Here is a 24,551-nt window from a genome sequence, read left to right on the forward strand (position 1 = left end):
TAACAAGCAATAGCTTCGCAGTCTCACCCCCTCCAGGTCAGGATATAATCCAAAACAGAAGCCAACAATGGTCCATAGAAGATATATAGATAGTATGCAGGGGAATGTCTTGTCTTCCCCCTCGTCTATAGGCCTGAAAGGGTCCAAAGTCTGGTGGTAGCTGGAACAGGTTGAAAAAGAAAGGGTGCGTGTTGGTTGTTAGGACGCCAACTCCCCCTCCATATTTCTGCCATCCTCTATCGCTCCTTTCATAAACATATGCACCACAAAAGCACAGTCCATGGCGTCCTGAGAGTTGTAATTAGGTGGGCGCTGTCCAAGTTGGTATTCCAGGGGCAGTGATGGGTGGCAATGTGGTCAGAGGAGGTCGGATGTTGAAAGGCCAAAATCAGATGGTCACAGGCCAGGATAGTGGAGAGCCCATGCTAGGCAGGGGACAAGTGGAAGCACAGGCAAGCAACAGCAGCAGCAACAGGCGGGGGGGGGCAGCAGCTCAGATATCAGCTTCAGCGTTTCTTGGTGAGTGAACAGACTGCCCAGCTCTTAATCTCTGGCATACACACACACAGCTCCACAGCTCCACGTAGCCCTAGCTAACCATTCGGTATTTCATTTTAAACTATTACTAAGTGTGAAATCACTGTGTGAAATCAGTTTGAAATCCATTTTGTAAACTTTAAATATAATCTGTAAATATCTGTGGCTGGTTTAATATATTAGAAAAAAAGTTATTTTAAGTGATATAAAACTGCATTATATCATATTTGAAATCATAATCTAGAACTTTCTTACAAGAACTACAAAATGCATGTATGTAAATAGGGTTAAATATACAGTTTCTAAATAAAATACATCTATTTGCAAACCATTCATACAATTAGCAATTGTTAATAGTTGTTAAAGTGTAACGAATAGGTGTGGAATACACCAAGTCTGGATGTAAGTGGAGGACAAAAATTGTATTAATATTGAATGGAACAATTGAATTGGTTTGTTTAATCTTTGTATCTTTGTTTTATCATAGTAAAGATTGATTCAAGTATATTTATTTGAATATACATAATTATATAATGAATATATTGGGAAAAGAGAGGATTACATACTACCTAGAAAACAATCAGACTAGTATTCACTGAAATATTTGTTCAATAAGATCTTATTTAGTTCCCATACATGAATACTAGGGAGATTAGCAAATATTAGTACCTTGGGTTTCGCATTATTAAAGCAGTGCTTCTGTACTAAATTATATAGTTAAAGTTCATAACACTTTTTAAAAGTCATTTTAAAAAATCTACAATGACAACAGAGCATTATTTGCATATAGGAGGATTTAAAAGTATCCATCCTTCAATTCTGTGAAATGATAAACTAGATTATTTATCTTGGCAATCAGAGAATTGATTTACATCTTTGACTAAATCTTCTGTCAACAAAATTTTACTTAGTGTAATATTCCCTCATAGTGCACCAGTGGTGGGTTTCTGCCAGTTCACCCCGAATCATGTGAACCGGTAATGGTGGCAGTGGAAGGCTCCAGCCACCTGCCCAGATGCTTCTGCACATGCACAAGTGAACCAGTAGTAAAATAAATTGAAACCCACTACTGTAGTGCACCTAACTTTTACATTAGAGTTCTCACTGAATTTAGGAAGAAAAGCTGACTAACTATGCAAGAGTTCTTAGGTTTATGCTATAGTTTTTGTCTAAAGACAAGCTCAAAACTTAATCCAAAGTTAATAAAAGATGCATATTGTGCATATTATGTATGTATGTATGTATGTATGTATGTTGTATGTGTATATATGTGTGTATATATATATACACCACATATATATGTGTGTGTGTGTATATATGTGTGTGGTGTGTGTGTGTGTGTGTGTGTTTTATTTGTGCTGATAAATAAATAAAGGGAGAGTAGTATAGATCTATTTCAAGCTATTTAGCTCTCATCAGCTAGCCATACCCTTACTGGGATTTGAACCTGGGCTATATGGCATACTAGGCACACTAGGCAGAGATCTTAGCCATTAGGCCACAGGCTCTTATCCGTTATCAGCGAAGCCAGGGTGAAAGGTATCTATTAGATTTTTACAATCCCTGGTAAGCCCCAATTATGGGAGGAAGCTCATAGCTTCCTCCCATAATTGGGGCTTACCAGGGGTTGTAAAAATCTAATATATATATATATATACATATATATACATATACATACATATACATATACACATACACATACACACACACACACACACACACACACACACACACACACACACACATATATATATATATATATATATATATGTGTGTGTGTGTGTGTGTGTGTGTGTCTGTGCGTGTGTACGCGCGCATGCATGCATGCATGTATACATACATACATACATATATAAATGCAGGTCTTGGTGTATTTGGGTTTCGCCATCTTCAGGCTGATATCTTCAATCTTCAATCTCAATCTTACATGGGAAAAGACCCAAATACAACAAGACCAGCATGCCTACGCCCATGAAAATCCACAAATATATATATATCACACTTGATCACACAAGCATGAAGCTCAAGGCACCAGCCCAAAGATAGCGAGTGGGACCTCATTGAAATGTTGCCAAGATACTCTAAATCTTACACAGGAAAAGACCCGAATACGCCAAGACCTGCATATATAGATATTAGAAAATAAAGAACTTAATCTAATGTCGAATGTCAAAATTTAAACCCTATTTGTTCTTCATCCAAAATATTTTTGGATTTTGTCCACTTTAAAAGTATGTTGTACAATGAATGACTAGTATAAAATTTAGTTATTTTACTAAGGAATCAGATGGACTAACGTTAGCAGGAATTTTGTAACAAGTATTTTTTATAAGGATTTTATTTATTTTTTTTTATTTGTTTATTATTTATAGGCCGCCCTTTTCCCTGAGGGGACTCAGGGCGGCTTACAATTTATGGGGAGGGGAATACAAAACAAGACATGAGACAGTACATAAGTAAAAATAGAACACAACATTCATTCATCATTCAGGTGGGGACGGATTAGAATCTTTATCCCCAGGCCTGACGGGATAGCCAGGTCTTGAGGGCTGTGCGGAAGGTCTGGACGGTGGTGAGGGTGCGAATCTCCACGGGGAGATCGTTCCAAAGGGTTGGAGCTACTACTGAAAAGGCTCTCCTCCGCGTAGTTGCCAGTCGACACTGACTGGCGGATGGAACTCGGAGGAGGCCTAATCTGTGTGATCTAATAGGTCGTAGGGAGGTAATTGGCAGGAGGCGGTCTCTCAAGTACATAGGATAAAACTATCTTAGCTAAAACACACAATATATTAACTTACAGATAGTTCTTGATGCTCCAATTTTATATTAAAAACAACCCTAGATAGATGGAAAGTGTAAAACAATGGATATAAATTTGGATTGGGAATACAGTATGTGAGAGGTGGAACAGTGTAATCAATACAAATATGTTGCCAAATGAAATATGCATTCTCTATCAACACTGGTTTTCAACTGTAATACCTTTTGCTTTTTATTTTCTTAGGAAATTGCCATTAAAGGAAGAAAATGGAAAAGAAGTTTTAAGTTCAGATGCTATAGAGATCAAAGTATCCAATGATATCATCCAGTCAAAAGAAGATGATAGCAAAGCATAAAACAACAACAGCTATCCAGAGGGGCAAAAAGGCATGTGGATTCTAATAAATCTGTGACCAAAACTTTACATTTGACCTTGGTTTTTTGGCAATTTAAGAATAATTATGGAAGTAGTTTGGTCTACTTCTGTTGACTGTCTATTTTCATTTTAATTCAATAGTTTTAGTCTGTAGTCCTGGACGACATCAATACCATGGTCTCAGTTCAGCAGTCAACCAATATAAATACTGTAATTTATTTTATTGCTGAAGAAATTGAAATTATTTATCAAATATTATGATACCCTCTTAGCCACAGACTATACATAAGATAGCTGTACTACTTTTAATGGAATTAAACTCATGAGAGAAAGTGCCATAGAAATTTATATTTGTTTGCAATTTTAAAGATTTTGTTGCCTTTATATAAATTATATAAATGTCAGATATAAACTAGGTTTATGTGGCTGGATGATTGCAGCTGAACCCTTTACATAAGAGTAGATTGAATGTTTTCAGGGTATATTAGCCTTGTACTTCAAATCAATTCTTAAGAGAATGAACCATTCATAGGTTTGATGTACAGATTTTAACCAAGTTGTGAACTATTTTGATGAAAATATTGAACATATCCTAACTTCAAAGTCCACAGAAATTTCAGTGCTTCGGATATTTTGTATTTATGTTTGAAAAATTGTGTGTAAGCTAAAATGTCAAAACTTATTTTGTGTAAAAAAAAGCCAAGAATCCTGACTATGACCATAGCACTCAGCTTCAAAGAACTCTTATAACAATAAATGCAAGCTCCAATTGAGTTATCTCAGTTGTGGTTATAAAACATACTATTGTGCAGACTTTCTTTTTGTTGCTTTAGTGAAAAAAGAATCACTTTTATTAAAACATATAAATACTGCCAAAGCAAATTTCCAGAAAGCTACTTGGCACTTTTTCATACTTCCACTACATATAAACTCAATCTAAAAGATGTGTAGCATGCAATAGGAAATAATACACAAGAAAGAACGGATAAAATATTTTCTTACATCTGTGTAACCAATTATTTACTTTCATTCCAGATCTAAGTAGGCAATATACTGATAAATAAGGAGACATTTTATCTTTTTGTTTCTTTTAGTTTGTAATAATAACAATAAATACTTCATGCTGGAATACTACCAGGAACATCTGCATTTCACTATTAGGAAAAGAAAAATAAATATCCTCTTCCTAATTCACAGATACCAAATATATTTAGTTGTTCACTCTTTGACTTAATAGTAATGTTATCTCAGTCAGAAAAAAGCACTTCTGAAAAAAATTAGGATGCAGAAATTGAGATCAAGTCATAAGCAGAAACACATACTCTTGGAAAGGTAGCCTGGCTTTTCAGACTCTTAGATTCTTGATCAGAAGAGCCAAGTGGAAAATACATCTATCATTTTTTCTTTCAATGTGTCTGATATTTATTAAACTACCACAAGGTTTTTCTACTGGGTTATAATTATTAGGGGAATGTATGTGTGGTTTTCTCTATCAGCTCTTGTTCCACTATGGTCTATCTATCAGGGATGAAACTGAAAACATCCAGTTTGCTACACTGAAATAATACATGAAGTAAAGACCAGAATCCAGATGACTGTTTCACGGATATTTAAACATAGCCATATTTTTATAACTTCTCTACTCTCTTATTATAAATTACAATTATAATTTATAGTATATGTTTATTATATAATTATAATAAACATTACAATTTATCATTCATGTAATATTATTTAAAACATAATAAAATTAATTAAGTAATTAAAATACAATTATTTTAAATTCTCAATTTCATGAATTTGTGAAATTCCCTGGCATGTATACAGAATACAACTAGAATAATAGTAATGTTTGAATTTGGTATCATGTCTTTAGGAAAGCTCATTTGTTGCACGGGTACACTAATTGGATATGAAATTAGACTGAGCAACAAATTCAGCAATGTAAATGCAAATATATAACCAAGAATAGTATTACAGTAGTATTGTAAAACAAGAACATTTTCAGACCTGAGACAGCACTTGCTATTTTGCTTTTATTTTCAAAGTGGAAAATCACCCACAGAATCTTACATTTTTACTATATGATTTAGAAATGCATTCATAAGAAATATCAGTAAATAGATGTCCCTAATGTGAATGCAATTATAAGTAATTGTAATTGTTAAAATATAATAAGCTTAGGTCCAGAAATTCATTTTAAGTAAATTGAGAAAATATAAAAATTATCAGTACTACAAACAAAATATTCTGAATGGAGTCATTTGGTTCAGTCAAGAAATCATTTCATAGTCACCCATCTCACTTTTATGTGACTATGGTGTTACAATACCCCATACATAAACTACACAATACAGAAAATACAATTAAAACATATGGCAGCCAAACATTATCAATTCAATCATCCCTAAAGCCAGATAAATTCCATCCCACACTGAGGGCCCTAGGAAAGCTCCAGGTAATGTTGACTAACAATTATTGGGTGGTGAGAAGGAGACCCTTTTCTGCCATGTCATTTGCTTCATTCTTCTCATAATTAGATTTGTCCTGTGCCTTTGGCACAAAACCAAGTTTTCAAGGTCTTATGAAAGGTCCAAAGGCAACAGGACAAATCTAATTATGAGAAGAATGAAGCAAATGGCATGGCAGAAAAGGATCTCCTTCTCACTACCCAATAATTGTTAGTCAATATTACCTGGAGCTTTCCTGATGAATTGTTCCTTCTGCCAGTTTGCATAAGATGGGATAAAGACAATTGGGGAGTCACCCCAATAAGACAGTTACAGGCACCCTGTAAGTAAACCAATCCAAGTCCATAAAGGGCTCTAAAGATAAGAACCAGCATTTTCAATTGCACTCAAAAGCACATTGAAATCCATACCTCATATAGCAATGATGTTACATGTACCAACTTACTGGGACCAGTAATTGTTCACACTGTGACTTCACCAGTTGAGTTTCTGAATACTCTTCAAGAGTATCCCCATGTAAAGCTCTTTGCAATAGTCCAATTTGAGGTCACAAGGGAATGAGCAGTCTCCTCCCCAAGTTATTCAATTATATCTGTTAACTAGATAGCAAGGGACATTCTCTCTTCTATTCATAATAGAAGTTGGGGATACAGTGTATATTACTGTGTGCATAGATTCTTATTGATTTGAATCTTCATATAGGAGTAGCCAGGTGAAACATTTAGTTTTTGCTTTCAGCTATACAATTAATACAAATCCTGTTAGTAATTTAGCATACTTTTAAACTGGACTTTCCTCACATCTGCATTATTGTATCATCTATACAATTAATACAAATCATGTTAGTAATTTAGCATACTTTTAAACTGAACTTTCCTCATATCTGCATTATTTTCAATTGCCAGGTCATTGTACAAATTACAGTAGCTGGTGGAAAGCAACTACATTATGGATTGATGTTTCAGTACAAGAAAAGTTTGTAATTTGAATTAATGTTATAATAATTATACTTATTTGACGTCACAATGATGTTGTTCCCAACACCTTTTTATATACTTTTTAAAAATGAAAATAAGATTTATTTGGCTTCCTGTAGGTTAAAAATTGACTTCAGTATTTATTTAGGGAATATGGGACTACCATAAAATCTTGATTTGGATGTATTCTTCTATTGAATTGGATACCCTTCTCCTTGATATCCATAATTACCTCCAAATGTTTTTCAGAGTTTTTGATATGATTAGTCATAATTTTCTTTAAACACATTTCAGTTATGTGACAATTTGCCTTCTTTAGATTGTTTTCTTTTGTTACTACAAACTCTGGGGTTCTAATGAACCAAATACTATTTTTTATTTGTATATAACACCATGGTAATGATTTATGCAATGGATTAATAATAAGTTCAGTACCAACAAATATTATGTTTTAAAATGTAGGAATACAAGGCAAACTTAGTGCTGAACTATACACAGAAACACACACAGACACACACACACACACAATCACACACACACATTTGCAACAATCTCTCATAAATAAAAGCATGTAAGTCAGATTCTTACATAATTTGTAAAAACAAAATGTATTTGCATAACATACAGCTTAATTCTCAATAAATATTTGCTTAGATTTTTTAAAATGTGTAATTATAAATAAATCACTAATATATCAACTTGTTGTTTCAATGAATAACAAATCACAGATTTCTTTTCTTTTCATAGATATGTTGAACTGGACAGCAAAATATTCAGCTATATTGATTACTAATATTAACAAAGTTTTTAAATAGAAAATAACAATTTTGTTTGCTTTTCTTTTATTATCACTATGTATATTTACAGGAAGAATTTTGTTTCAGTGGAGAGAGTATGTGCTAACAAATAAGACTATTTTTAAAGAAGATTCAAAGACTTGCAACTAATCAGTATCTTCCGTAAAATCAGTAAGAAAAAAGAGATCTTATTCCTATATAAACTTTTTAAAAAATTTATTTATCTGGCCAAATCCTTGTAACTAAAATTTAGAATAATCCTACAAATAATTAATGTGCATTCTTTAAAAAATAAAAATAATCTCCAGCGTATTTTATCTAATTGTTTTTGTGAAGAATAAAATAATTAAGTTACTGATAATTTTGAATTCATTGCTTTTGCTTTAGTTGTCACAAGAAAGTTATATACGTTTTTACCTCATATGCAATTTAATTGCTTCTAACGTGGAAATGCCATAAGTCTGATAAATGCTGTTTATTAACTATTACAATCACAGTCTCTTAATGAAAAATAAACTTATAAAATGATTTTACTTCACTAGTTTCTTGCAAGTATTTAAAATATTACATCAGATTTTATTTAAAGGTATAAAAAGCATATAATATTTTGGTCTCCTTATTTACTTATTTTTTATGCTGATGACTGGTAATAAAAACTCATATATTTTATCCATCCTAAATTATTTTCAGGTAATTAAAACTTTTGGGGAAAATCAACCATTAGAAAATTAGTTATTCATGTAAAACAGCCATGAGCTACAGTATTTATGTTATTTTTTTATTTATTTAAATTTGTTATAGCCTCTGAATTCGGATGAATACAATATCAAAAAAAAAGCTTTATAAAAACAGATTATTATTTCTATTTCCCATAAATAAATCATTAATGCACATCTATGTTCCAAGAATCTGAAAAAAAATTACCAGTTCAACAAGGGAAGATCTTCATAGCAATTTTCAGATCAATTTTAGACTGTTAGCTATCTTTCCTTGAAAAATGATTATGTGAATCCTATTTAAAGTTCTGGTTTGAGTATTTATGTTTCTTAGTTTCTGGAATAAAATTTTAAAAACTTGCCCATTTTTTCTCAATCTCAGTAACTTTAACATTCATGTGCATGTTGATTGGTTTTCCCAGTCAACATGGGCCAGTTTGAAGTGGAGATTGGTATGTCTCAATTGTATTCCAGCTGATATTAGAATTCCATTTTATCCAACATCTCCGGTTTAAGAATAACCAAAGTCTGTTCTTGTTCCAGTGCCAATAGCCATTCAGGGAAAACCAAATTTCTTAACTCTGTCTCTGTTTTGCTGTAATTAATTATGCATTTCTGCATGAAACATTACAAGCCAACCAATAAATGTTGAATATTGTTAGCTTCTTTATCTTGGTGATAGAATATTGTATTTTTCTAAACTCTGGCTGTCATAGAATTTGCTCCATGTCCCATTAAAAGAGGGGGTTCAATGGCATGATGAGCTCAAAATTTTCTGAGCCTTTCTGTGCATTATTGATTTCCAGCAGTTTAGGATATATGCAAAATGGTTGCAACCATCAAACTCATTACATCAATAATGATTTGACATTTATAATGAATACATTTTTCTTTTTCCTCTCCACTGAAATACTGAGAAATTCTGAAAAATACTGAGAAATACTTCTGAAAGAAGGGAAAGATTATTCCAACTATTATTCCAGTCTCTGTAGCCACTGAAGCCTTTTGAAACATTGATCTTTTATAGGCCAATCAATATTTTAAAGATCAAACAAACTGAATTTATTTTTAAATGATAATATTATCATTTTATTCTATAAAAATTAAAATATATTTTTAATATAATCTAAAATTACTTTTGCAATTGCAGCAAGCTCTCTCAAATATTAGAAAAGGTACAGAATTTGGAATTTGAAATTATAAAGTAAAATTATCTTCAAATCTTTTTACCAACTTTAATACCATTCCCCCATTTCCTTTAAAATGTATTATGCTGATCTGTATTGGTTTTGCAGTGAAAGTAACATAATATCTTTGATAGTTCTATTTCATATTTAGTAATATTCTCCATGTTTTGAAGGAAATTGGGGAAATATCAATTCTAGTATCCAGTCTAGTATTCCCAGAAATTTATAAAATGGGACATGATAGGAAAATAATGTATTTGTTATTGTTCTCAAAGCATTAAAAACTAAATTAGACCTTTTGATGAATGGTATTTATATTTCTGAAAAATAGTTTTGACTTTTAAATTAGCACAGCAACAAGGACCCTCAAATAATTTTTAATTAAGGATTGGTTTCTACTTATTAGTTTTTAATTTCTTAGTTACAGTAAAGAATTAATTTCTAATAGATTTTTCCCCTCTATGCAAATATTATATTGGACAGAAATATTGAATATGGGTCACAGGCTTTCACAGCTTTATTTATTGGTGAGAGGATTTCTAGGTCAGGCCATGTGAGATAACAAATGTGCTGAAGTTTTGCTTGTCATGCTGCTACTTTTTTCAGAAGTTCTAAAATGGTGCTTGGCAATAGATATTACATCATCCTACATTATCAGCACATGGAATAGAATTTCTTTTGTAACCATTCTCCTTATTTAACTCATTTGGATGTTTATAAATCTTGATTGCATCTCTAGTAGTGCTTGAGAAATATCTGCTATTTCAATGACAAGATTCTGATATTCTTTAGATCTATTTTCAGATTTAGCTGATTCTCAGATTGCAATTAATGTTCTGCCAAATTGTGCTATGATTTGAGATTGAGCCTCCTCAATTAGTGCTGCCAAAAGCTATTCTGCTAACATATTGAGAGATAAGAATTACTATTACCATCAGCCAATAGTGTATACCTAAGCCTTGACTTATACCTGTGTTCAGTTGCATTCTTTTCTCATCTTCCTCCACAATCAACATCTTTCAAGGCATCACTTCTGGTCCTTCATGTTCAAGGGCTCTTCAGTAAACCATTGAGCCTCCCAGATCTGTAGTGTGAGAAAGGTTATTTGGTGGGCAATCACATATGCCACCATTGGTGCATAGACTACCATTGATACTCAGACTCCATGTGGTAAGCTACTGATTTAGGCAGCAGACCTTTGTGTTATTATGAAAATATGATATAATATTGAGTATGTCATTGAATACATACATACACCATACACACACACACATACAGTAGGTACGTACATACATACATACATATATGGTTTCATTTATCTAGCCATAAAATCCACCCTGGCATAAGATTAAACACAGATGTGCCATAATTAGATAATAACATTCAAGAATGGATTTGCTTATCAGAAAAATATGCCTGCTTGCCAAACAAAATAGAGCTCAGTGGTTTCAAATATATGGAATCTAATTCACATTCTAAAAGTCTGTAGCTATATCAGGCTGTATGTCAAGCTTAGTTCTCAACATGATGAAGTTGTTTGCAACTCCTTGTGAATTGAAATTACTTTTAATGAGGATATTCTATTCTTATCAACTACCAAACATCACCATTATTGTGATATATAGTGATATACATGAGGATTAAAAATGGTGCTTGCATATTTATGTATTTCTGGAAAGGTCTTATTTATAATTATTTTTACGCTACATTACCTACCAGTATACATTTAACTTCTAGTCCACGTTGGCATTTTTACTTTCCCTATTTTCTTTATTTCCATTTTTCTAAGTGTATAGGGGATACAATTATATTGTCATGTATTTATATATTTTAATTATATAGACTATAATAATTCTTTGATTCTAGGAAAACTTTTCTTTCTAGAATATTTCAATCTGTAACTGATGTAAGATCCTGCATTTTGTCAGAAAATTCTTAACATGGTCACATCAGGACAGAAAGATGAGAAAGAAGTGCCATCTGCTTTAAGGCAACTTTTGATGACTAGATGGCAATAAATTTCACCTGGTAATTTTTATGCCTGTAGCAAATTGCTCTAGAAATCTTGGATTGAAGTTTATTCACTTTTCTGGTAATGAAATGTGAACTTTAAAAATTATCACTTCTAACATTGTTTGTAAATTGCTACATGATGTTTGGTTCATAAGAATTGAATTCAGAACAACTGGAAAAGCATCTGTTACTTCCTAAATTAAAATCAAGAATTCAGCAACATCCACTAATTACCTACCTCAAAGTAAAATGCCATTGACTTTACGGACTAACGATCCTGGCTCATATGAGCTTTAAACTGTTTTTATCAGCAAAAATTCAATCAAATTAAAGAAAAATTTCAGGAGTATAATTTTTTTCATTTAAAGTTTATAAAAGAAGATTAGTGTACAAATTAGTGTCTGGTTATAATATACATCTATCCTTGAAGTTAGCTTTATGACAATATTTGTCATAGCTAATTTTTCAGGTGTCAAGAATTTGAAAAAAATTAGATCCATAAATAATAGCATTAAATGTTGAAATATGAATATCTAACAAAACTGAAGACTCATAAAAGAACATACTGGTAATACATAACAAGACTATAAATGTGAAAAGAAAACTTCCATCTGGTTGCTAAGCAACATACATTCAAATTAGTTAATTTGGATTATATCCTGCATATACAGTACTCTGCTTTCTCTAAGAGTATACATCTCTATGGCAGGTAGGGGGAAATATCACTATTACCTAGAGGTTGCTAAGCTACAATTTCCAACAGTTATAGTTCTAGCTGTTAGAAAATGAGAGATATTTGGAATATATTAGAAGTTGGCAACTTCTGAAGAACCAAATTTGCTCTTCTTCTTTCCCTTCATAAGATTCCCTGTCATCATTATTCTAGTACTATAATTAATATGTGTTCAAAAATAGCCTAGAAACCACTTCAATTGTTTTAAAATTGGTGAGATAACCAATTATTCATCACTAATGGCCAATTTTTTTTTACAGCAAAAGGCCAGTTCTGGAGAACCGGTAGCAGAAATTTTGAGTTCGGAGAACCAGTAAATACCATCTCTGGCTGGCCCAGAGTGGGGTGGGAATGGAGATTTTGCAATATCCTTTCCCCAGGAGTGGGGAGGGAATGGGGATCTTGAAGTATCTTTCCCCTGCCACGCCCACCAAGCCACATCCAAAGAACTGGTAGTAAAAAAAATGAATTTCACCACAGGACTAAAGGTTTTTGGAATTGCCTGAATGACATATGAAAAATTGGAACTGAATGTTTGAATATGTTTATGCATTTGTTTGTTTTACACTTTCAACAGAATAGTATTTGCCAAACAACTTACATTAAAAATATTATGAACAAGAATGATTTTGACCTCAATGATCAAAAACATATATTCATAAATGGATTAGGAACCTATGAAATTGTTTTAACATAAGAGAGATGCGAGTCTTATCAAGTTTAGTAGTTGTTTATTAAAATGGAAGTGTTAAAGTAAATAATTTAAGCATTTTTTTAAAAAAGATCCATATTATGATGCAACTAGTTTTCAAGTGTAAATAACATAGGCTCCAACCTCCATTTTTTTCTAAATGTCCTTGTCTTCCTTTATTCCTATATTATTTCCAAATTATAACTACAGAAGAAAAGCTGAATCACTGATAGATAGCCTTACCTCTTGCTGCTTTTAGAAACATCCAATAATCATAGCAGATGTCTGTGATTTGAATCTTTTTAATGTCTTTCCAAGAAGAATTATGTAGTTCTGTCCCCAAATTGAATCACAGCAGGAACATTGTGTTGACATAGCCAAGGATCTCAGAATCCAAGTATACACCCAACAGCTTAATTTCTTCATTGTGCATATCATCTGCTGATATTTTCTCTTATCTGTATCAGTGCATTTCACATGACATATTTATTTTTATTTGAATGCACATTTATTTTAGTTTTTATCTTGGCACAGGGCCCCATGGCATTCTGTGCATATCTCATAATGTTAGTGATGCTTTAGTTTCACTCTTATTCACTTTAGCTAGCTTTTCTTCTGACTTCCTATGTGGGTCTGACTTTTAGTTTCTGTGGAATTTTCTGATTTGCCTTTCCAGCTATTGGAAATACAATGTGAACAGTTTTAATATTTTTTTTTCATTTAATAGACAGTATAAGACTGAGTTTTGGAGGTGCTAGAAAGAGATGAATATTTATTTGTTAGAATGTATCAGAATCAGTTTGGGTACCGGGAATCAGGTAAGTGTTTAAGCAGAAGCATCCCAGTTCCCTGGATTGTCCCTGATGCATGTGATTCTACCCCAGGGACTACCTTGTATTGGATTTAGGATGATGTATTTCTGGAAATGGTATTTCACTATATCTATGTATAGACAAATGTGATGGGCCATTTTGAGAGAATAAGGCCATGGTGTCTTACACTGATGCATTATTTCACCCTGTAGCTACCTTATTTCCTGATTATCAGAGGAAACCCTATAGATGCCTGGAATTTTAGTTTACTGTTTCTTTCCTATAAAAAGGCCATCCTCATCTGGTTAGATCACTAAGATCTGGTTGGCTCCAGAGATGTTTTCTCCTTTCAATATATGCCCACTTTACGTTAGGATGGTGTGAAGGTTGGCATTGGTAATCCAGAGGTATTACTATACAGATACTTGGCTGACAAAACTGAAAGAATTGGTGAAAGTGGTAAAATTGGCTTCTTTGATTAAGGAAAAGAATGATTATTTTTATTACTACTTGAAATACATTTGGATTTTTTATGAGAAACTGAAACCCTGAGTAAGTTTTCTTAATTTTGCATGTCTATCTTAATTCTTTTTATTTTTTTGTCTTTCATAAACCTTTTTTTTCCTTGTCTATCTTTTAAATAAATATTATCTTTTTAATATGTTTGAAAATCAATAGTTATTTTTAAAATTGTCATTGCTGGACCTGACCATGTTAGACAACTTCCACCCAGTCTTCAATGTTCCCATTTTAGGGAAGTTAAGAAATTTAATGATATTGCACAGCAATTGCAAACAATTTTGGATTTTTTTTTTGTGTGTGTGTGTCTGTGTGTGGTGTGTGTGTGTGTGTATTGTGTCACAACCTGTGGTATGCCCAAATATGGAAGGGAGCATACTGCTTCCCTTTTCTGTCTATCAGATCACTCCGGGAGCAATCCAGGCAGAAAGGCATTTTTTATGTTAAATTTGTGATGCATTTGTGCTGATAAATAAATAAAGGGACACTAGTATAGATCTATGTCAAGTTTAGCTCTCATCAGCTAACCATACCCTTACTGGGAATCGAACCTGGGCTGTATTACATATTAGGCAGTTATATTACCCACTAAGCCACAGGTTCTCATCCTTTATCAGCTAAGCCAGGGAAATAGGTATGTATTGTGTCACAACCCCTGGTATGCCCAAATATGGGAGGGAGCATACTGCTTCCCTTTTCTGTCTATCGACTCACTCTGGGAGCCATCCAGGCAGAAAGCCATTTTTTATGTTGCCTTGTTACATCTGTGTTGCATTTGTGCTGATAAATAAATAAAGGGAGACTAGTATAGATCTATGTCAAGCTATTTAGTTCTCATCAGCTAGCCATACCCTTACTGGGAATCAAATGGCTAGTCAATGAGAGCTAAATCTTTTCAGTCTGGATTCAGGCCTGGCTACAGCACGGAAACTGCTTTGGTCGCATTGACTGATGATCTCTGGAGAGCCAGGGATGGAGGTCATGCCTCTGTCCTAGTGCTTCTTGACCTCTCAGCGGCCTTCAATACCATCGACCATGGTATCCTTCTGCGGCGGTTATGGGAGGTAGGGGTGGGAGGCACCGTTCTTCAATGGTTCTCCTTCTACCTCTCGGACAGGTCGCAGTTGGTGTTGGTTGGGGGGCAGAGGTTGACCCCTAGGCCCCTGAAGTACGGGGTGCCGCAGGGTTCGGTCCTGTCCCCCCTCCTGTTTAACATCTACATGAAGCCGTTGGGTGAGATCATTCAGTGGCACGGGATAAAATATCACCAGTATGCGCGATACTCAGTTGTATCTGTCCGCCCCGTGCCAACTCAATGAAGCGGTTGACGTGATGTGTCAGTGCCTGGAGGCTGTTAGGGTCTGGATGGGGGTAACAAGCTTGCACTCAATCCTGACAAGACCGAGTGGCTTGTGTGTTTCCCTCCCGATAATTGGCTAAGTATTCCATCGCTCAGGCTGGGGGATGAAATTTTACACCCCTCAGACAGGGTTCGCAATTTGGGAGTCCTCCTGGACCCACAGCTGACTTTAGAACATCATTTGTCAGCTGTGACCAGGGGGGCATTTTCCCAGGTTCGCCTGGTGCACCAATTGCGTCCCTACCTGAACCGGGAGGTGCTCGCAACAGTCACTCATGCCCTTGTGACCTCAAGACTGGACTACTGCAATGCGCTCTACATGGGCAGCCCTTGAAGAACATTCGGAGACTTCAGCTTGTCCAGAACGCAGCGGCGCGAGCGATTGTGGGTGCACCTCGGTACACCCATGTTACACCTATTCTCCGCGAGCTGCACTGGCTGCCTATTGGTCTCCGGATATGCTTCAAGGTGCTAGTCGTCACTTATAAAGCCCTTCATGGTATTGGACCTGGGTACTTGAGAGACCGCCTGCTGCCAATTACCTCCCAAAGACCCATTATATCCCACAGATTAGGCCTCCTCTGTATTCCATCTATGGGCCAATGTCGACTGGCTATCACCCGGAGGAGGGCCTTCTCTGTGGCTGCTCTGGCCCTCTGGAACGAACTCTCCACGGAGATTCGGACCCTCAGCTCCCTTCAGGCTTTCCGTATAGCCGTTAAAACCTGGCTGTTCCAGCAGGCCTGGGGTTGACGAGTTCCCTTCCCTGCTAGAATTGTGTGACTGTTGATTGTTTTAAAAATTTTCTCTGTATTTTGTCTGTTTGTGTTACCTTGTGTGTACTACCACCCTCCCCTGGGTTTGTTAGCCGCCCTGAGTCCCTCCGGGAATAGGGCGGCATATAAATGCAATAAACCTTTAAACCTTTAAATAGCTTGAAATAGATCTATACTAGTCTCCCTTTATTTATTTATCAGCACAAATGCAACACAAATGAAACATAGATGATAGATAGATAGAAGATAGATAGATAGATAGATAGATAGATAGATGGATGGATGGATGGATGGATGGATGGATGGATGATGGATGGATGGATGGATGATGGATGGATGGATGATAGATAGATAGATAGATAGATAGATAGATAGATAGATAGATAGATAGATAGATAGATAGATAGATAGATAGAAAGAATGAATGAATAATATTGGATATTTCTTGGGAAAATGTTTGGAGTAAACACAAAATAAAAATATTTTATTATGAATTTGGAAAAATGTAATCCCAACCAGAACATTCAACTGGAAAATATTGAATTGATGTTTTTCAGTGGAACAAGATTCAAAACAGCTTAAATGTTCTGTTGGGACATTATTTGAAATAGTTTCAGTAGACAGAACAAATTTCCCTGTGTTTCAAAGGTATGGTCATAGGAAGCAATCATAACTTGATATGACTCCCTTGACTTTTCCTTGAAATTTCACTGGCACAAGTTAATGGAATGGTTTCCCTTTACTTGCCATCTAAATTTCAAAACGTTTGGCAAAGAGTGAATTTTACAACATTTCTGAAACCACTGAAGACAAATTCTATGAAAGTAATCAATTTCCTTTGTGAGTGCTCAGGTAATCTTCCCCAGAGGTCATATGCACTGGAAGAAATATGATGAAATTAACTGTATCCTTTTTTAAAAAGCATATATGAATTTCATTCTTTCCAGCATATTCAAAGTTAGACTCCCTTGAGTAACCCAGACACAAATCCCACTCTACCTGAGCAATGGATTTCTTTCATTTCCCCCCTTTTTTAAATGTTTGGCTGTCTTGCAGATGTCATACCAACTCCTGAGCAATTAGCATATTCAAGAAGCATATACAGTATGTTGTTTTGGCAGCCCAGCAGTGACTGGATGTTTGCCAAAAGAGGGAAAAAGAGGCTGTATGATCACAGATGTATGATCACAGTTGCTGATTGACTCTAGCTGGAATGAGAATATTATAGATCTTCACTGGGAAACATTAAGCTGTCTGTATCCCTGTTTATAACCTAAAACACCTCCGTGCAGAACAAAAAACAACAGTTGTGAAACATGGATCTAGTCTTTGCTTAGCAGACTAAGCACCTTTTTTTCTTTTAATGCTTGAAACATCAGAGACAAAAGGCAGAATAACAGCCACTGCAAACAAAACTTTATAGTAAAATACACCATCAAATGCATGAACTGAATCTACTCATGCTAAAACTGAAATCAAATCAAATTGAGCAGTGTAGAGCCTTTGCATTTTAAATGCTCTCTGACTTTTCCCCTTCAACAAAGCATAAGGGAATGCATTGAGTGCAATAAGCACCAGAAGCTTCCCCCAGGCAGAATACAATCTTTGCATTTTTCAGTGTAAAATCACTCAGTCATCCAAAACAGTAAAGGGCACTTTTTGAAAATAGAACTCTAAATTGTTGGCTTATTAAGCTTTGGTATATGTGTATATTCTGAGCATGGTGTTTGGTCCTCTTGATTACAGGGTGTTTTTGAAAAGGAAAATGTCATCTTTAAAAGTTTCTAAAGCCAAAGCCCAACTGATATTATATTATTTTTGTTACTTTATTTTTGGATGTTCTGTCATAGATTCATCACCTACATTCTGTTTTCTTTCTTTTTTTAAGAAAATGATTTTTATTAAAATCTATAAAATGAAGGTTAAAACTAATATAAACTAATATAAAATAAGAAAGAAAGAAAGAAAGAAATCAACTAGAATGCTAAAAGTGCAAGAAAAAAGTAAAAAAGAAAAGGAAGAAAAAAGATACAAAGAATCTTCTGATTTGATGGCTTTCATTCTTCTTTACAGCAATTTTAAGTTCAGTTATACATTTACTTCTCTAAAGTTACATTATAATGTACTGTAAATGAATCTCTTGTTCTTGAAAACTTTAATGTCTAATTGTAAAAAACATAAATTATACATTTATTATTTCTTTTCTATGCAAAAAGACCATAAGGGTTTCCAGTCAGCAATAAATTTAATGGTTTTTTTCTCTGATCAAAGAAGTCAATTTGGTCATTTTAACAAATTCTATTATCTTTATCATTCCTCCTTGTAAGTACTGCCAAATCTTTCCAACTTTGTGCATATAATAATTTCAATGTAGTTACCATATACAAAAACAAAATTCCTCTGTTTTTTTCCTCTTTTTTTCTATTGATATTATTTTTTCATTGTTTTTCCTTCAGTCTCAAAAGAAAGAACTTTGGTATCTATTAATATTAATCTTTATAATCCTCTGAACCAGTGCATGTATTTAAATTCATTTTTTCTAGCTTATCTACCTTCTATTTTCAATTTTTTGAAAACATTAAAAGCAAGAGATTAAATCTATGCCTCTATTTTATCTATTACTGATCAGGACTCAGCAGTATCAATACTGAACACATGGAAAAGTAGACAGAGAGCTGGAAAGAGGTTGAAAGAAACCTGAGGGAAAAAATGTTTGAAGAATGTTCAATGAATCCTATATAATTCAGACGAGACAGAGACCTGTACATTTTTATTCCACTGTGAGTATCACTAAGATGACCAGGGCTATCAAACTCAATTTCACTGAGGACCACATCAGGGTTGTGTTTAACCTTGGAGGGGGACAGGGTATGCCCAGGGGTTGTGGCCATTGTGGGCATGGCCATAGTGGGTGTTGCACAGGACTTGTGGGGGAAACCTGTGGTGGCTAAGTGCTAAGGCAGGACTTCCTTGAGACCCTCACTTATTCTCATTATACAGGTAATGCTTGAGTTTAGTGGTGGTGGTGGTGGTTTATTCGACTTGTATGCCGCTCCATTCTCAAAGGGACTCAGGGCGGCTACCAAACCAGGAGGGAAGGGGAACAAATACAAAGAGTAAACAGAAACAAAACAACAATACAAAACAATTTAAAAAGTCACAACAAGCACAACCAATTCGAGTAGGGGTGGAACTCAACAGCCCCAGGCCTGCTGGAACAGGCAGGTCTTAACGGCTTTATGGAAAGCCTGAAGGGTGGCGAAAGTCCGAATCTCCGTGGGGAGATCATTCCAGAGGGCCGGAGCAGCCACAGAGAAGGCCCTCCTCCAGGTGGTCGACAGCCAGCATTAGCCGCCAGATGGAATTCGGATGAGGCCTAATCTGTGGGATCTAATGGGTCTGTGGGAGGTAATTGGCAGAACGGTCTCTCAAGTACCCAGGTCCAATACCATGTAGGGCTTTATAAGTGATGACTAGCGCCTTGAAGCGTATCCAGAGACCAATAGGCAGCCAGTGCAGCTCGCGGAGGATAGGTGTAATGTGGGTGTACCGAGGCGCACCCACAATCGCTCACACAGCTGCATTCTGGACAAGCTGAAGTCTCTTCAAGGGCTGCCCCATGTAGAGTGCATTGCAGTAGTCCAGTCTTGAGGTCACAAGGGCGTGAGTGACTGTTGTGAGAGCCTCCCGGTTCAGGTAGGGACGCAATTGGTGTACCAGGCGGACCTGGGCAAATACCCCCCTGGTCACAGCCAACAAATGGTGATCTAAAGTCAGCTGTGGATCCAGGAGGACTCCCAAATTGTGAACCCTGTCTGAGGGGCGTATAATTTCACCCCCCAGCCTGAGAGATGGAATACATGGCCAATTTTTGGGAGGGAAAAACACAAGCCACTCAGTCTTGTCAGGATTGAGAGCCAGCTTGTTCACCCCCATCCAGACCCTAACATCCTCCAGGCACTGACACATCATGTCAACTGCTTCACTGAGCTGGCACGGGGCGGACAGATACAACTGAGTATCATCCGCATACTGGTGGTATTTTATCCCGTGCCATCGGATGATCTCTCCCAGCGGCTTCATGTAGATGTTAAACAGGGGGGGGGACAGGACCGACCCCTGCAGCACCCCATAATTAAGGGGCCTAGGGATTGACCTCTGCCCTCCAACCAACACCGACTGCGACCTGTCTGAGAGGTAGGAGGAGAATCACCGAAGAATGGTGCCTCCCACCCCCACCTCCCGCAACCACCGCAGAAGGATACCATGGTCGATGGTATCGAAGGCCACTGAGAGGTCAAGGAGCACCAGAACGGAGGCATGGCCCCCATCTCTGGCTCTCCAGAGATCATCGGTCAGTGCGACCAAAGCAGTTTCCGTGCTGTAGCCAGGCCTGAAACCAGATTGAAAGGCGTCTAGATAATCGGTTTCCTCCAAGGACCGCTGAAGCTGAGAGGCCACCACTTTCTCAACAACCTTCCCAACAAAGGGGAGGTTGGAGACTGGACGGTAGTTATTTAAAATGGCTGGATCCAAGGACGGCTTCTTCAGTAGGGGTCTCACCACTGCCACCTTTAGAGGGGGAAAAAAACCCTTCCCGGAGAGAGGCGGTCACTATTGCCTGGATCCAGCCCCGTATCACCTCCCTGCTGTTCGCGACCAGCCAGGGGGGACACGGGTCCAGTACACATGTGGAGGCACTCACTGCTCCGATGGCCTTGTCCACTTCCTCAGGAGTAACAGACTGAAAATCAATCCAAAGATGTCGTTCAAGACCCTCCCCTGGTAACTCTGCTGGCTCTGCGCAATTGGAGTCCAGATTTGCCCGAAGCCGATCAACTTTATCCGTGAGAAATTGGACAAACTCCTCAGCCCTACCTTGTAAAGGATTGCCCGCATCCGTCCCCTTCAGGAGGGAGCGGGCTATCCTGAACAAGGTGGCTGGGCGTGACTCAGCGGATGCAATCAGAGCGGCAATGTATGTATTTTTTGAAGTCCGTATTGCCTGAAGGTAGGCTCTGATGCAGGATTTTAACAGTGCTTGGTCTGACTCGGACTTACTGGATCTCCAGCAGCGCTCTAGGCATATCTTTTGGCGCTTCATCTCCCGGAGTTCCTCAGTAAACCAAGGAGCCCTCCTGGATCCACTGCCTCCGATTGGCCATAAAGGCGCAATCCGGTTAAGAGCCTCTGCCGCCGCCGAGTTCCAAGCAGCGACCAAGGCCCCAACCGGACTGTGGGCGAGAGCATCAGGTATAACACCAAGTGCCGTCTGAAAGCCCGATGGGTCCATAAGGTGCCTGGAGTGGAACCACCTAATCAGTTCCTCCTCCCTACAGTGGGGGATTGGCCTCCGAAAGTCAAGCCTCAGTAGGCAGTGGTCCGACCATGACAGGGGCAAGATCTCAATACCCCTCAAACCAAGATCACAACTCCACTGCTCCGAGAGAAATACGAGGTCAAGCGTGTGACCCGCTGAGTGGGTCGGATCCCGAATTACTTGGGTCAAGCCCATGGCTGTCATGGAGGCCATGAACTCCTGCGCTCCATCAGAGTGCTCGCTGAGTGAAGGCAGGTTAAAATCCCCCAGAACCATAAGCCTGGGGAACTCAACCGCCAGCTCGGCTACTGACTCGAGGAGCAAGGGGAGAGCTGCTGCAACGCTGTTGGGAGGCAGGTATGTTAACAGCAAGCCCACTTGACCCCCAGGGTCCAACTTCACCAGCAAGGACTCACACCCGACAAGCTCCGGAGCAGGGGTCCTACGAGGAACTAGAGACCTTCGGATAACAATGGCCACTCCCCCACCCCTGTGGCTGATGAAGCACCTGAAAACCCTCTTGGCACATCTCGGTGAGGGGAACTTCTCCCTCCGGGCCCAGCCAGGTTTCAGTAATACATGCCAGGTCTGCCCCCTCGTCTAAAATTAAATCCCGGATGAGGGGAGCCTTGTGAACCACAGACCTGGCATTTAGCAACAGCAGCCTGAGACCAGGGCCCTGACTACTCGCACCATCTGGCCTTGGAGTGGGACTAATAGGGCCGAAAGGAGGGATCTCTGTGACATAGCAAACCGCTTCCCCGGTACTGGATCGCCCTAAAGTCCCCGCCATATCTGCCCCTCCCAGTTAGGACCGTAATGCTCCGGCCCACTCCCGTGTCCATAGGCCCCCCATCCTCCCCCAAAGCCGCCGGAGTCCCCGGCAGGCCCTTCGAATCATACATTCTAAGGATGGGGTTAAAACTAGGCCCCCCTAACACTTCTGCAAAGCACTCAGTGTAGGAGGTACCCTGTTATAGTCCCAGCCTTCTCAGACATACACAATCATACAATCAGGCAATCCCCACAGCAATTTTAAAACACAAATACAGCAATATGAAGATAAAAGTGGGTACATTTATTCAACACAACCACACCACAAACACTCACCATACATTAAAATTCACGGAGCACTGCGGTAATGCGCTATCAAACAATGGTGTCAAGATGAAGAGAGAGCTGCTCTGCTCCTCTCCCTTCCTCTATGTCCCAGAAAGACGTCCACGGCCACAAGACCAGAAGTCAATAGTGTACAGGACAATCGTACGTGGAGGAGGGTAAGGCATGGACATCTGATGTTCACAGATAGCAACTGTTCAGTCTTACACCCTCTAAGGTCCAAAAAAAGATCAACGGATCACGTGCAGGGAGTGGCTCTTCTCTCTCTCCTGAGATTATACAAGGTCCATAATCTGGGGGACCAGAGTCTGAGACTGGCCTGAGTTGCTCAAGAAGGAGGGGGAGAGAGCGCCGATTTCCCCGATACCAAGTCCTCGCCCCCTACGGCTGCCATCATCTATCGCTCCTAGCCCCGACCTGACCCCGACCTACTCCTAACCCTAACCCTTAAATCTAATCTAACACTAACCCACACCCTAACCCTCACCCAATCTTAGCCCTACAGCAATCCTAATCTTAATTCTAAATCCTAAGGTTAGCTCAGCCCTAATCCCAACTCCAACTCTATCTCAAGCCCTGACCCTAGCCCTAAGTCTAACTTCTATCAGTCCTTCCCACAGTCTGGGTGCAACCATCTGATGGAATGTTGCCCTAGTAACTATATCTATCTACAACCTATTACTATATCTACCTATACCTATGTCTACCTATACCTATATCTACCTCTATAGGTAGTTATGAATATAATAGACATTTACATTCATAACCTGAGGATTCATTTGATTGAATCACATTAAATGAAAGTGAGCACTTCCTGCTTTCCCCAATGCATTAGTTAATCGAATGTGCAGGTCCTTAAATGTACATGAGGTATCTCAGAGTGGGGAAAAGCATGCGGGGCCTAGTGCTGCAACAAGCCATCCAAGGCCTCCCCTAATCCAATGAGATACCTAATGGTCTTCTGGAGTCCCCACAATTGCTTCCCTCCCCCATCCTATCTCACCAGGTCTCCACAGACTGGGCCTGATTTGCTAGCATCCCAGATTCCATTACTCCCCCCTCCTTTTGAAAGTTGAAAGTTCAGGTTTATACTTAACATTCTCCTCTTGAAACAATTGAACCTTGTCCAATGTAGAAAAAATTATAAGAAAACCATGTTGATCCTTTTATTTTCATCTGTGAGGGTTGTGAAATTGTTAGCCCAACTGACAACTAGAATTATAATATAATATTAGGGATATTATCTTTTACAAATAGACCTTTCCAAGCTATTTTGTAAGGGTCTATACTAAGTTTGCCAGTGAAAAAGCAACAGTTTGAAAAAGAGTACTTAAATCAAGCAAATGGCCATACAGAACTCCTTTTATCAATACCATTACCACAATCC

General features: G+C 37.6%; 1 protein-coding gene across 1 annotated transcript in view; it reads left to right on the forward strand.

The window, feature by feature from the left end:
• Positions 1 to 3,653, forward strand: part of NCAM2 (neural cell adhesion molecule 2) — a 145,945-nt gene extending 142,292 nt beyond the window's left edge. Inside the window, exon 19 of the mRNA XM_032219806.1 lies at positions 3,542 to 3,653. Coding sequence (XP_032075697.1) covers positions 3,542 to 3,653 — 112 coding nt within the window. The remainder of the gene's footprint in view (positions 1 to 3,541) is intronic.
• Positions 3,654 to 24,551: the final 20,898 nt, after the last annotated feature.

Source organism: Thamnophis elegans, chromosome 6, assembly GCF_009769535.1.
Source record: "Thamnophis elegans isolate rThaEle1 chromosome 6, rThaEle1.pri, whole genome shotgun sequence".
Taxonomy (NCBI): domain Eukaryota; kingdom Metazoa; phylum Chordata; class Lepidosauria; order Squamata; family Colubridae; genus Thamnophis; species Thamnophis elegans.